The following is a 13,241-nucleotide window of genomic DNA, read 5'->3' on the forward strand; positions in this document are numbered from 1 at the left end:
ATAAGGACCATGTTTCATGTAAATAAAAGGAATGAAATAATATTATTACCCAAACATGTCCTTATTGTTCAGCTGCTTATGTTGTGCCTTTTAAATGGCAACCCATAGAAAGTGCAGCGCTTGTTTCCTTCAGTGCAGAGAAGTCCTTGAAAATGATGGTACCTGTAATCTATTTTGATTCAATATGGGCTGAGAGGCTGAGTTTGGATCCAGATCTGAATTAGGGTTGGCTGAGGTTCAGATTCCAGGCTGAATCAAGGCTAGGTCCTAGATCTCATAGAACCAAAAACTCATGAGTTGTTCTTGTGAGATTTGGGCCAAACCTTGTGAGTAAGTACTAAAGAAATGAATAGAGATGTATATCCCTACAACTGAATGTTGCACAAATCTGTAGAAAGGCTATTCTGTATTATATTCCACAGGTTTATTGACCCTATTAAGTTTTTAAAGAACCCCATTGGTTTAATAACTCTTGTTAAGTTATGTATGACTTTCTTTAAGAGAAAATGGCAAAAATTTCATGAGAACATCTTACCTCACATACACTTTCTTCCCTCTTGGGCCACCCCACAGAGCAGCAAGTGGGCCCTTGACCCTGTTCATCTACACACCAGCCAACAGTGTTAGCTACCCTGAAAGTGTGTAGAGCAGAAACACTCCTCTGGAATGGTATGGCTCTGCACTGCCACCAACACAGGCTGTGCCTTAAAAGCACAAATGAGCTCATACTAATGGTAAATCCCCTCCACAACAGGAATCTGAACAATACCTCTATACATCCCTTTCAGAAATGCCAGAGAAGTGGCACGGCCTTTTGAACAAGTCAAGATGTCCAGACAGGTTAAAAAAAAAAAAAATCTGGGCTCTGGCAGAGCAACAGAGGAAGTGAATTCCAAAAATTCAGGTGCCCTTATAGGAAAAAAAATCACCACTACCATCTTTTGAGCAATCCCCTCTCATTTAAAGCAAGACAATTTGGGCATCTATGCTGTTTACAACTGCTTAAATAGGATATGAAAACACAGGTAGTCTCCCGGGCAAGCTTGTTCCAAACCATTTTGGATTTTAAAAGGTTAGTGAGCTTCTAGAGACACAAAATTCCTATTACTAAACATCCTGGGAGCTCCAGTGATGAGACACATCTCTGATGACGTATATTCACTGAATGATTAAACTCAGACATCTAAGGTTGAAATAGTGGGATAAAGGGTGCACGAAAGCTCAGCCTATTTCTATCATTTTATGGCGCTGCTATCAGGAAGCTTCTTGCAGTTTAGCACAACGAGATAAGAAAATGTTGTTCTCCAGTGTGTTTCACATAGTCCTAGTGGGGTTTTTTTCTACATACCTGCAAAGCAGTGCTTTTTGTGTTATACACTTCCTTATCCCCATCCCACCCCAAATTCAGGTTTTTCCTAGAGATTTAGTTTCCTTCTTTTCACTTTAATCCCTGGTGCTTCTCTTCTCTCCCCGCCCTTTCTCCCCCTTTTTCTCTCCATTCTCTGACTCTTTGTATTTTTGCTGTACTTGACAAACTTATGTTTGCTAAAAACTTTAATAAAAGGATCTCTTCTGCTGGCAGTTCTCTAAAGCAGCATATCAGTTAATCTAAATTTCCCATTTTCTATGGATGCCATGACTAAGAAAGATGTACAAAACCTAATCTATCTAGAAGGGAGTAACCTCAGCAACCTGTTGCTGTTAAATCCACATGAAGATAATGGGCCCAATCCCTGTCCTCAGTAAGAATTTTATCTCAGTAAGGACAGAGGGCCAAATCCTACTCTCCTGCCAGAGAAAGGTTGGAAGACTGGGAAAGTCCCTGAATTTCCTCCGAATTATCCTGGACAAGGTTTGCCCACTACAGACCAGGTAGGGGTATGATGCTACTTGCTGGCAAGGAGTTGCAGAGAAACCCTGCCCTTTTCAGAATATTAGCTCAGGGACCGAGTCCCTCTCTATTAGGTTCTGGACCTCTCTGCCCATCAACTGTGGTAACATAACTCCTATTAAGAGTCATGCTTCTTTTGGTTTCCCAAGCATGCCTGGCCCAAGACCTCCTCTCGGCAAATTCATCAGTGGAGTAAGATGCCATGTGAGAGATTTCTGACTATCTATGTGGGAATAACCTTGTTGCTCCATCTAGGTTGCATTTCCATAGTTTGTTTATGAGCAGGTCATGGGAGACAGTATCAAAAGCCTTACTAAAGGCAAAATAGACCATGTCAACCACTTCCCCCCATCCACAAGGCTTGTTACACTGTTAAAGAAAGCTATCAGTTTGGTTTTACATGTGAGACTGCTTGTATTAGCTACATCAGATGTCCTTTTTTAGCAAAGTAGGACCTGTTGCTGCTCCAGGTAGCCCGGTCCTACAGATAGCATTTTCACACACACACACACACACACACACACACACACACACACACACACACACACACACACACACACACACACACACGTAAGAAACTGCAATCTGTAGGGATGTGCTACCTGTAACACTGGAATCTGATGACTGCTATCTTTAGGAATTAGCTACATCAGATGGCCTTTTTTTTTTTTTTTTTAGCAAAGTCGGACCTGTCGCTGCTGCATATGTTTCTGGATGGTACAAGGCCCTGGAATCTAATGTATACACATTAACCCTCATGGGGCACATCACTATACAAAAAAAGTTGTGTCTGTGCCTGTAGTGGGGCGGCTTCCCCACTCCGATAAGCAGGGAGTTAAAAGCAGTCAAGCTAGACAGGGTCCATATTTCTAGCCTCAGATACAAACGTTACATGTTGGATAAACACAGTCAATAGGTCTTAAGTTTTGCAATGATACCCCACATCAGCCATCTTGCATAAAGTATATATTAGCTACGTCATATCCATATCATAAGCATATTTTCATAAAGAAAGTAGAGTATAATGTCACACCCCACATGTACATTTGCTGATCTGCAAATAGTAAAGGACCATGCACTTTTGGGTGCAAACGCTCATGACAGTAGTGCAGAGCCATGCAAGCTCCATGATTCTGTGTGAGATGGAAGACAGTGAGGGGGGCCAGGCAGGTTTGTGGGTTTAGAAAAAAAGGTGTAAATATTATGTATATGTTTATGTATGGGATAAATATAAAATTAGTGGAAGGTTAACAATGCCTTATAAGAAGTTGGATCCCAGGGCCACAACCATCCCTGTCTGACCTGTTTGGTACCCAGCATACACTGCCAAACCAAAGCTTCCCAAAATACAGTGAGATATCTATTCATGGTGCACCTCACTCTGAATCTATACAAGTGCTTCTGGTGAGTACCCTGACTGCTGAGACAAGGAGTCCAGGAGACATGCACACAAGTGACATAGTAACTGTAGTGACTCTATGCTGACATAACTTGCCAGGATTATCTACACTGGCAGTTAAAGCGCTCTAACTAGCTGGCTTAGGGGGTGTGAAAAATCAGCCCCCCCCCCCGAGCAAGTTTGAGTGCTTTAAAGCGCTAGTGTAGACAGGCTCGGCTCCCAGTGCTCGGAGCTAATCCCTTGTCGAGGTGGATAACCTGCGGCAGCGCTTTGAACTTTGTAGTGTAGACGTAGCCTCAGGAGATTAGATCAGACAAAGAGGGGTTGCATTGACTAGGCATTGGGATGCCTGTGTCTTTAAGAACCCAGCCCTGGGAAGCTGATGCTGAGAGGTCCTGTCTGTGAGAGGGGAAATAAAAAAGCCCCTTTGCCCCCCACCATTTTTGCAAACACTGGTGTCTGAATCCACTGGGGTAACTGTTACCCACTGTGCCCCTGCCTGTGCCAGATTTTGCCCTCTGTCATCCTCTGCCAGCACTTTACCCCGAGCTTAACTCCTGCTCCTCCCCCCCGCCAGCCCTGATTTTGTCCTTTGGCCCCTCTCCTAATCTTGCCTCCAGCTGCTTGACCCCCCTGACCAGTCAATGTCCGCCCCCTGCTCAGAACCTGGCCACTCCCCCTGCTCCCATTTGCTCCCTTTGCCCCTTTTTAACCCCTGTAAATAGCAGTCAGCAGATTTTTATGGCTAATAAGGGCAGGTTAAAGGACAGTGGCTTCAGCAGATGTTACTGAGCATGCTCAGTTCGTGTGACCATACAAAAAAGCCACTTTGCTCAAATAAAAAAGCCTCTTGCCCCCCCAACAAACTATTTTGCAAACACTGGTGTCTCAGTCCCACTGGGTAACTGTTACCCTCTGTGCCCCGCCTGTGCTGGGTTTTGCCCTCTAACACTGCCACCGCCTCACTCCGGGGTTTAACTCTGCCTCCTCCCCCGCTCATTCCTGATTTTGCCCTTTAACCCCTCTCCTAATGCTGCCTCCAGCTGCTTGATGCCCCTGACCAGTAAATTTCCACCCCGCTGCTCAGACCCTGGCCACTCCCCTCCTCTGATTCACCCTCTTTGCCATTTTTAACCCCCTGTCAAAAGCAGGCCTCAGAATCCTATGGCTAATAAGGGCAGGGTGAAGGGCAGTGGCTCAGTACACTGTAAGTAGCACATTACTATGGAGAGCACTTTACCGGTGCTCCAGTGCGATAAGGAGTCAGGGAGCAGGGGGGGTTGATAGAGGGCAGGGGAGTTTGGGGGGTGGTGGTGGTCAGGGGGCAGGGGGTGGATAGGGGTCAGGGTGGTCAGAGGGCGAGTAACACGGGGGTTGAATGGGGGCAGGGGTCCTTGGGGGGCAGTCAGAAAGGAGGGGGAGTTGGATGGGGTGGTGGGGCGCAGTCAGGGGCAGGTGTCCTGGGGGTGGTTAGGGAGAAAGGGTGGTTGGATGGGGCAGGGGTCCCGGGGGGGCAGTCAGGAAGGAGAGGAGGGGTTGGATGGGGTGGTGGGAGGCAATCAGGGGTAGGGGTTCCAGGGGCAGTCAGGGGACAGGGAGTGTGGGGGGGATGGATGGCGAGGGGTCCTGGGGGGGCTGTCAGGGAACAGGGGATGTTGGATGGGGCAGAAGTCCCGGGGTGGGGGTCAGGGGGCAAGAAGCAGGGGGGCGGGGGGAGGCACTGCCTCCCCTAACCGGCTCTCCATACGATTTCCAAAATCTGATGTGGCCCTCAGGCCAAAAAGTTTGCCCGCCCCTATGCTAGATATTGGAGTATTTTATATTAAGACAGAGTATAGACTTGGTGGGCAAAATTATGCCCTGAGAAATGCCAGTGGGAGTTGCATAAGGGTATGTCTACACTACGAAATTAGGTCGATATTATAGAAGTAGATTTTTAGAAATTGATTTTATACAGTAGATTATGTATGTCCACACTAAGCACATTAAGTCGGCGGAGTGCATCCTCATTACCATGGCTAGCATCGACTTACGGAGCGGTGCACTGTGGGTAGCTATCCCACAGTTCCCTCAGTCTCCGCCACCCATTGGAATTCTGGGTTAAGCTCCCAATGCCTGATGGGGCAAAAACATTGTTGCGGGTGGTTTTGGGTACATGTCATCAATCGCCCCTCTCTCCGTGAAAGCAACGGCAGACAATCGTTTCGTGCCTTTTTTCCGTGCGGACGCCATACTGCTTTCAGCAGATGGTGCAGTAGGACTGCTAATTGTCATCGTCAACCACTTTTGGTGCAACTCTGCTCTGCTGCTATTGTCTCAATAGCGAATTTCTCCATGTTGTCTTCATGGGCTCCCGGGTACGTGTGTTCTTCCTCGGGAAATGTGTGCGGTGCTAACCGTCATCATCTACCGCTTCCGCTACAACTCTGCTCTTCTGCTCTTATGAATCTACCTCGCAGGTCCTCTTGTTGTTCTCTATAAATATCTATTTTCATGGCATCCATTGTCAGCCACTGCTTCCGCTGCAACTCTGCTCTCCTGCAGATGCCATACCAAGGCAAGCATGGAGCCCACTCAGATCTCTGCAGCAGTTATGAGCATTGTAAACACCTTGCACATTATCCTGCAGTATGTGAAGAACCAGAACCAGCAAAAGCAGGCAAGGAGGCGATGGCAGTGTGGTGACGAGAGTGATGAGGACATGGATACAGACTTCTCTCAAAGTCCGGGCACTGGCAATTTCGACATCCTGGTGGCAATGGGGCAGGCTCATGCCATGGAATGCTGATTCTGGGCCCGGGAAACAAGCACAGACTGGTGGGACTGCACAGTGTTGCAGGTCTCGGATGATTCCCCGTGGCCGCGAAACTTTTGCATGCGTGAGGGCACTTTCATGGAACTTTGTGACTTTGCTTTCCCCTGCCCTGAAGCACAAGAATACCAAGATGAGAGTAGCCCTCACAGTTCACAAGCGAGTGATGATAGCCCTCTGGAAGTTTGTAACGTCAGACAACTACTGGTCAGTCAGGAATCAATTTGGAATGGGCAAATCTACTGTGGGGGCTGCTGTGATCCAAGTAGCCAACACAATCACTGAGCTGCTGCTATCAAGGGTAGTGACTCTGGGAAATGTGCAGGTCATAGTAGATGGCTTTGCTGCAATGGGATTCCCTAACTGTGGTGGAGCGATAGACGGAATGCATATTCCTATCTTGGGACTGGACCACCTTGGCAGCCAGTACGTAAACCACAAGGGGTACTTTTTAATGGTGCTGCAAGCACTGGTGGATCACAAGGGACATTTCACCGACATCAATGTGGGATGGCTGGGAAAGGTACATGATGCTCGCATCTTCAGGAACTCTGGTCTGTTTGAACAGCTGCAGGAAGGGACTTACTTTCCAGACCAGAAAATAACTGTTGGGAATGTTGAAATGCCTATAGTTATCCCCTTAATGCCATGGCTCATGAAGCCATACACAGGCACCCTGGACAGTAGTCAGGAGCTGTTCAACTACAGGCTTAGCAAGTGCAGAATGGTTGTAGAATGTGCATTTGGATGTTTAAAAGTGCGCTGGTGTAGTTTACTGACTCGGTTAGATCTCAGTGAAACCAATATTCCCATTGTTATTGTTGCTTGCTGTGTGCTCCACGATGTCTGTGAGAGTGAGGGGGAGACGTTTATGGCGGGGTGGGAGGTTGAGGCAAATTGCCTGGCTGCTGATTATGTGCAGCCAGACACCAGGGTGATTAGAAGAGCACAGCAGGGTGCGCTGCGCATCAGAGAAGCTTTGAAAACCAGTTTCATGACTGGCCAGGCTATGGTGTGACAGTTCTGTTTGTTTCTCCTTGATGAAAACCCACCCGCTTGGTTCACTCTACTTCCCTGTAAGCCAACTGCCCTCCCCCCTTCGATCACCACTTGCAGAGGCAATAAAGTCATTGTTGTTTCAAAATCATGCATTCTTTGTTAATTCATCACACAAATAGGGGGATAACTGCCAAGGTAGCCCGGGATGGGTGGAGGAGGAGGGAAGCACCGGGTGGGGTGGTGGATGAGGGGAGGAGGGAAGGACAAGGCCACACTGCACTTCAAAACTTATTCAATGCCAGCCTTCTGTTGCTTGGGCAATCCTCTGGGGTGGAGTGGTTGGGTACCTGGAGTCCCGTTCCCCCCGCGTTCTTGGGCATCTGGGTGAGGAGGCTATGGAACTTGGAGAGGAGTGTGGGTGGTTACACAGGGGCTGTAGTGGCAGTCTGCGCTCCTGCTGCCTTTTCTGCAGCTCCACCAGATGCCGAAGCATATCAGTTTGATCCCCCAGTAGCCTCAGCATTGCATCCTGCCTCCTCTCATCATGCTACCGCCACCTCTCCTCTTGTTCCCACAACCTCTCATCTTGCTCGTCCCTCCTGTTCTCGCATTCATTTTCTGCTTTCCAGGACTCTGTCATTGTTTGCCTCCACACATTCTGCTAAGCTCTTTCAGTGCAGGAAGACTGCATGAGCTCAAAGAACATTTCATTGCGAGTGCATTTTTTTTGCCTTCTTATCTGCGCTTATCCACAGACAAGGGGACCTGCATGGTAGGGGCATGGTAGGGGCATGGTAGTTGTAGGGGCATCCCCTAGAATTGCATGCAGCTCATCATAGAAGCGGCATGTCTGGGGCTCTGACCCAGAGTGGCCATTTGCCTCTTTGGTTTTTTGGTAGGCTTGCCTGAGTTCCTTAATTTTCATGCGGCACTGCTGTGGGTCCCTGTTATAGCCTCTGTCCATCGTGCCCTTGGAGATTTTTTCAAATATTTTGGCATTTCGTCTTTTGGAACGGAGTTCTGATAGCACGGATTCATCTCCCCATACAGCGATCAGATCCAGTACCTCCTGTTCGGTCCATGCTGGAGCTCTTTTGCGATTCTAGGACTGCATGCCACTTGTGCTGATGAGCTCTGCATGGTCACCTCTACTGATGAGCTCGCCACGCTGGCAAAACAGGAAATGAAATTCAAAAGTTCCCGGTGCTTTTCCTGTGTATCTGGCTAGTGCATCTGAGTTGAAAGTGCTGTCCAGAGAAGTCACAGTGGAGTACTCTGGGATAGCTCCCGGAGGCCAATACCATCAAATTGCGTCCACACTACCCCAAATTCAACCCAGTGATGTCAATTTCAGCACTAATCCCCTCGTCAGGGAGGAGTACAGAAATCAATTTTAAGAGCTCTTTAAGTCGACAAAAATGGCTTAGTCGTGTGGACGTTAAATCTATCTAACACTGCTAAATTTGACCTAAACTCGTAGTGTAGACCGGGCTTAGTGTATCTGCTTCCCTTTCCTCAAGCTTTCACACTAATAGTAGGAATGGGGTCACTTCTTCAGTAGTCTTGGAAAGTAATGACAAACATGGACACATAGTTAAGCCTGTGTCACTAAATTTTTCACCCACCTTTCTGTCACTATGAACAATGAATCTTTACACTTCTTTTTTTGACAGAACTGAACTGAAACTGACCCGAAAAGCTGCATATGTGAGATATTTCAACAGTTCAGCCTTCTTCTTCTCAGGTTTTTTTGTGGTGTTTTTGTGTGTGCTTCCCCTTGCACTGACGCATGGAATTATCGTCCGAAAAATATTTACCACCATCTCATTCTGCATTGTTCTTCGAATGACAGTCACTAGGCAGTTCCCCGGGGCTGTGCAGACATGGTATGACTCTCTTGGAGCAATCAACAAAATACAGGTACTGTACATAAACTAAGATCCTTCCAGATACAAAACCTAATCCTTTATAGTACCTTATTTTGTCAATCCCTCATCAAAAGTACACAGTTTCATATAACATGAATTGCTTTTATGGTTTTCTGATCTAAAGTCACCTCAGAACCACAATCTTTAAATGGGAAGCACTTCCAAGTTATTGCCTCTTACCTGTAGAATAAATCTTTCAGCAGAATTTAAACATGACAAGGGGCAGTCTTACAATTGTTGCATACCTCAAACACCCACTATGTCAACAGTAGTTTTGGATGTGTGCAGTGAATTCAAGATGGGGTCTTATGGGATGGATCATTTAAAAATGCTGTTTCAGATCTCTCTTGGAATTCTTATATTATTTTTTGTCCAAATCTCATCAGCTCTCTCCATTTTTTTTGTTAAAGTTATTGAATATAATACATTTTTATAATTAATGTGATAAGAATGCATGAGATAGTACTTATAGATAGACCTGAATCATAATATGGAATTAGAACAGTTCTAAACTGGCTTTTTTTATTTGTTTGGGTTGAGCAGGGGGGTGGGAGAAAGAGAGGACCAGGGACAAACGAGAGTTGGACGGGGGAGATTCTGATCTGGATTTCATGCTGGTCTGATCTCTGCACTTTGCAAAGGGTCAAATCTAAACTTGAGTGTTTGAGATTCAGATCTATGACAGGAAGGACAAACCCCACATTGGACCAGGGCAGGAAGGATTTAATGGTCTGTCTGTAGGGTTGCCAACCCTCCTGGTTTTGCTGGGAGTCTCCTGGAATCAGGCCGTATCTCCTGGAGGCTACTGAAGTCAAACTGGGAGACTTTAGGCGCTGAAAGTCTGGTGGCACAGCGGGGCTAAGGCATGCTCCCTGCCTGCCCTGATTCCATGCTGCACCAGAAAGTGGCTGGCATGTCCCTGCTTCCCCTTGGGGGCGGGAAGCAGGAGGCACCACATCCTGCCCCCGCCCCCAGTGCCGACTCTGCAGCTCCCATTGGCCATGAACTGTGGTAAGTACCTCCTGACCAGAGCCTGCACCCTGCATCCCCTCCTGCACTCCAACCCCCTACCCCAGCCCCCTCCTGCACCCAAACTCCCTCCCAGAGCCTGCACCCCTCACACCCTCCTGCACCCCAATCCCCTGCCCCAGCCTGGAGTTCCCTCCAGCACCCAAACTCCCTCCCAGAACTTGCACCCTGTACCCCTTCCTGAACTCCAACCCCCTGTGCCAGGTTCAGCCGGAGCCCCCTCCCACACTCTGAACCACTCAGCCCCACCCCTCAGCCCAGAGCCCGCACCCCCTCCTGTACTCCAACCCCCTGCCACAGCTCGGTGAAAGTGAGTGAGAGTGGAGGAGAGCGAGTGACAGAGGGAGTGGGGATGGAGTGAGTGGGGCGTGGCCTCGGAGAAGGGGCGGGGAAGGGGTGGGGCCTCTGGGCAGAATCAGGGAAGAGGGTGTTTTGGTTTGTGCGATTAGACAGTTGGCAACCCTATCTGTCTGGCTGACGGGGAGTGAAGCTGTCCTTGCCTAAATCACCATATAGGTACTACCTAAAGAATAAATTTAGGTGCCTAAGACTCTAGTCCTACAAATACTCACTCATGTGAGTAACTTCATGATTGTGTGTTGTCCCATTAGGTATGTGCTTAAATATCATACTCGATCAGGGCCTAAGCTGGCAAAATTTGGCCTCAGGACTTTAAAGAAGGCATTGGGGGGTAGAGGAGCCTTTAGCTCTCCCCTTTGAAAAAGGAAAATGGAACTTAAATAGAATAACTTTTTATATGAACTGTACAATTTTAATAATTCTTTAGTAAAGCCAGAGAATGCAAAAGTTAACTTTCCTACAGCAACATTAGCTTAACCAAATTAAACACGTCCTATTTTCTATTCCTGTTTTGCCTGTTAAGTGTATGCCATAAAATAATATTAGTGCAATGCTGCTGAAGAAACCTTTATTTTTGCCTTCTCTGACTTCTACCATTTTAATTATACAACCTTAAAGCTGCAGTAGCAAAGATCTGTTATATAACTTTCCTTTTTGGTGGATATACCTTGATAATTAACTCATTTTTTTGCAGTCATGGGGTAAGTGAGAAAGAACAGATAAGTAGTTTGTTTCTTTGCTTACCAATATTTCTAATTATTTCATCAACAAAATTTTTGTTTAAAAAGGATTTTGACTGGTTGCATGACATTGCCCAATGTAAGCCCTTAAAACCAAGGATATACCAAGTTTTTATAACCACTCTTAATCAGACCTGATGCCCATATGGTACGTTTTGGCTGGTGGTGACAGAGTCTCCATCTTCACAAGCAACTTCCTCGTGCTTCCAAGAGATAAGGAAACACACTACACACAAAACATATTCATCTCCCTTGCACTAGAACACAAAAATACAATAAAACTGAATACCAGCTGCTGAAGTTGATATAAATGCACTGATTAACTGCGCTGTGTATTATCTGTTTGTGTGTGATAGTGTAGTCTAATACCCTTTGCTATAATCTATTGTCATTATGCTTACAGGATTTCTTGCAAAAAGAAGAATATAAAACTCTGGAGTATAATTTAACAACAACTGGTGTTGAGCTGGAAAAAGTAACAGCCTTCTGGGATGAGGTTAGAACTTAAATCAAACAAAATAAAATTACTAGAAATATTTTTTAATTTCAGATTTTTTCCCATTAATTACATAGAACAAAACAAACGAAAAATAAAACCCCACAACCTTTTTCTGGATCATCTGTGCTAATCCCAGGTTCCCTGCCCTAGTTTAGGATTGTCTGCTGATCAATCCCTTAGTTAGTGAAAACTTGCTCTCTCCATTGGCTGCCCACACCAATTAGAGAAGACTGCTTTATGGGTGATGGGTGAGAAAGTGCACTATCTTGGGAAAATCACATTTAAACATGTCAAATTATGCCAAAATGGAAATTTTGGAGGAAGCACTTTGTTTGCATTTTGGCAGTGTTTCACTAGTTATTCCTGATTGACACCAGCATGGGATCAGAATCCGTCTCCAAAGCTGTGTTGATGCTGGAAAAATAGCAAAGTTAAAGGTGCCTGCACTTATCACCCCAACTTTAGCAAAAAGCCAGGTTTACTGTAAAGATCATTTAATAAATTTATTATTTTTAAAATGTAATAATGAAATCATGTAGATCTAAGAAAACAAATTTTAGAATAAGTGCATACTTTTCTTACCTGTGTTTAAAAAAATACAGCTCTACAGTATTACATACGTGTCTGCATATGTCTTTCTTCTGTTTATTGCCTGTCTAATGTTTTTGCAGGGAATTGGGGAGATATTTGTAAAAGCAAAGCAGGAGAGCAGAAAAGTTTCCAGCAATGATAATAATCTCCTCTTTAGTAACTTTCCACTTTATGGCACTCCTGTTCTTAAAGATATCAACTTTAAAATTGAGAAAGGAGAGCTGTTAACTGTTTCTGGATCTACTGGTGCAGGCAAGGTATTCCAGTTTCTACCTCACTGATAAAATATAAAATATTATTGTTTGGCAAAAGTGTTTTATAATATGGTTAAATTGTTATTGTTTTAACTATAATATGGTATTCATTTGCTGCAATGTACCTGATTATCTTCTTCCCATGCCATGCCCTCTGCCTAAACTATATCAAAGCCTCTAGTTTGAATGGAATGGCCAAAGGACTTCTATTGTATTTTTAGTGCTAGGGCAATATAAGAATGTTATCCTGGGTATTTTCCATACTAGAGTGTATATAGGCCATATACAAGTAAATACAAACTCAAATATTGTGTTCCTAAGCCTCTAATTGCCAGAAGCTGGGACTGGGTGACAGGAGATGGATCACTTGATAATTGACCTGTTCTGTTCATTCCCTCTGAAGCATGTGGCATTGGCCACTGTCGGAAGACAGGATACTGGGCTAGATGGATCATTGACCTGGCACAATATGGCCATTTTTACATTCTAACAAGGAAATGGTAATTTACAAGACAAGACTGATCTTAGGAAGTCAGAGGTGTTTCATAGGAATAACACAAAATTAAATTTCCACAGTGAAGACCGTAAACAATTAATAGTTATGTCAACAATTTATGTGCTTCCAAAAATAATATCCTGAAGAGCCTAACTTATATAATCAAATCATTCAATGGTGCATTTGATTTTCCGATAATATATCTGATCAAACTATTTATTACAAATAATGTGCTGGATTGTG

The 13,241-nt window shown here is 45.3% G+C and overlaps 1 protein-coding gene across 1 annotated transcript in view; it reads left to right on the forward strand.

Moving 5' to 3' along the window:
- The window catches only part of CFTR (CF transmembrane conductance regulator), a 145,073-nt gene that overhangs the window by 30,534 nt on the left and 101,298 nt on the right, over positions 1-13,241 (forward strand). Inside the window, exons 8-10 of the mRNA XM_048848868.2 lie at positions 8,775-9,021; positions 11,562-11,654; positions 12,329-12,505. Of these exons, the coding sequence (XP_048704825.2) occupies positions 8,775-9,021; positions 11,562-11,654; positions 12,329-12,505 (517 nt within the window). The remainder of the gene's footprint in view (positions 1-8,774; positions 9,022-11,561; positions 11,655-12,328; positions 12,506-13,241) is intronic.

The sequence above is a fragment of the Caretta caretta genome, chromosome 1 (genome assembly GCF_965140235.1).
Source record: "Caretta caretta isolate rCarCar2 chromosome 1, rCarCar1.hap1, whole genome shotgun sequence".
NCBI lineage: Eukaryota > Metazoa > Chordata > Testudines > Cheloniidae > Caretta > Caretta caretta.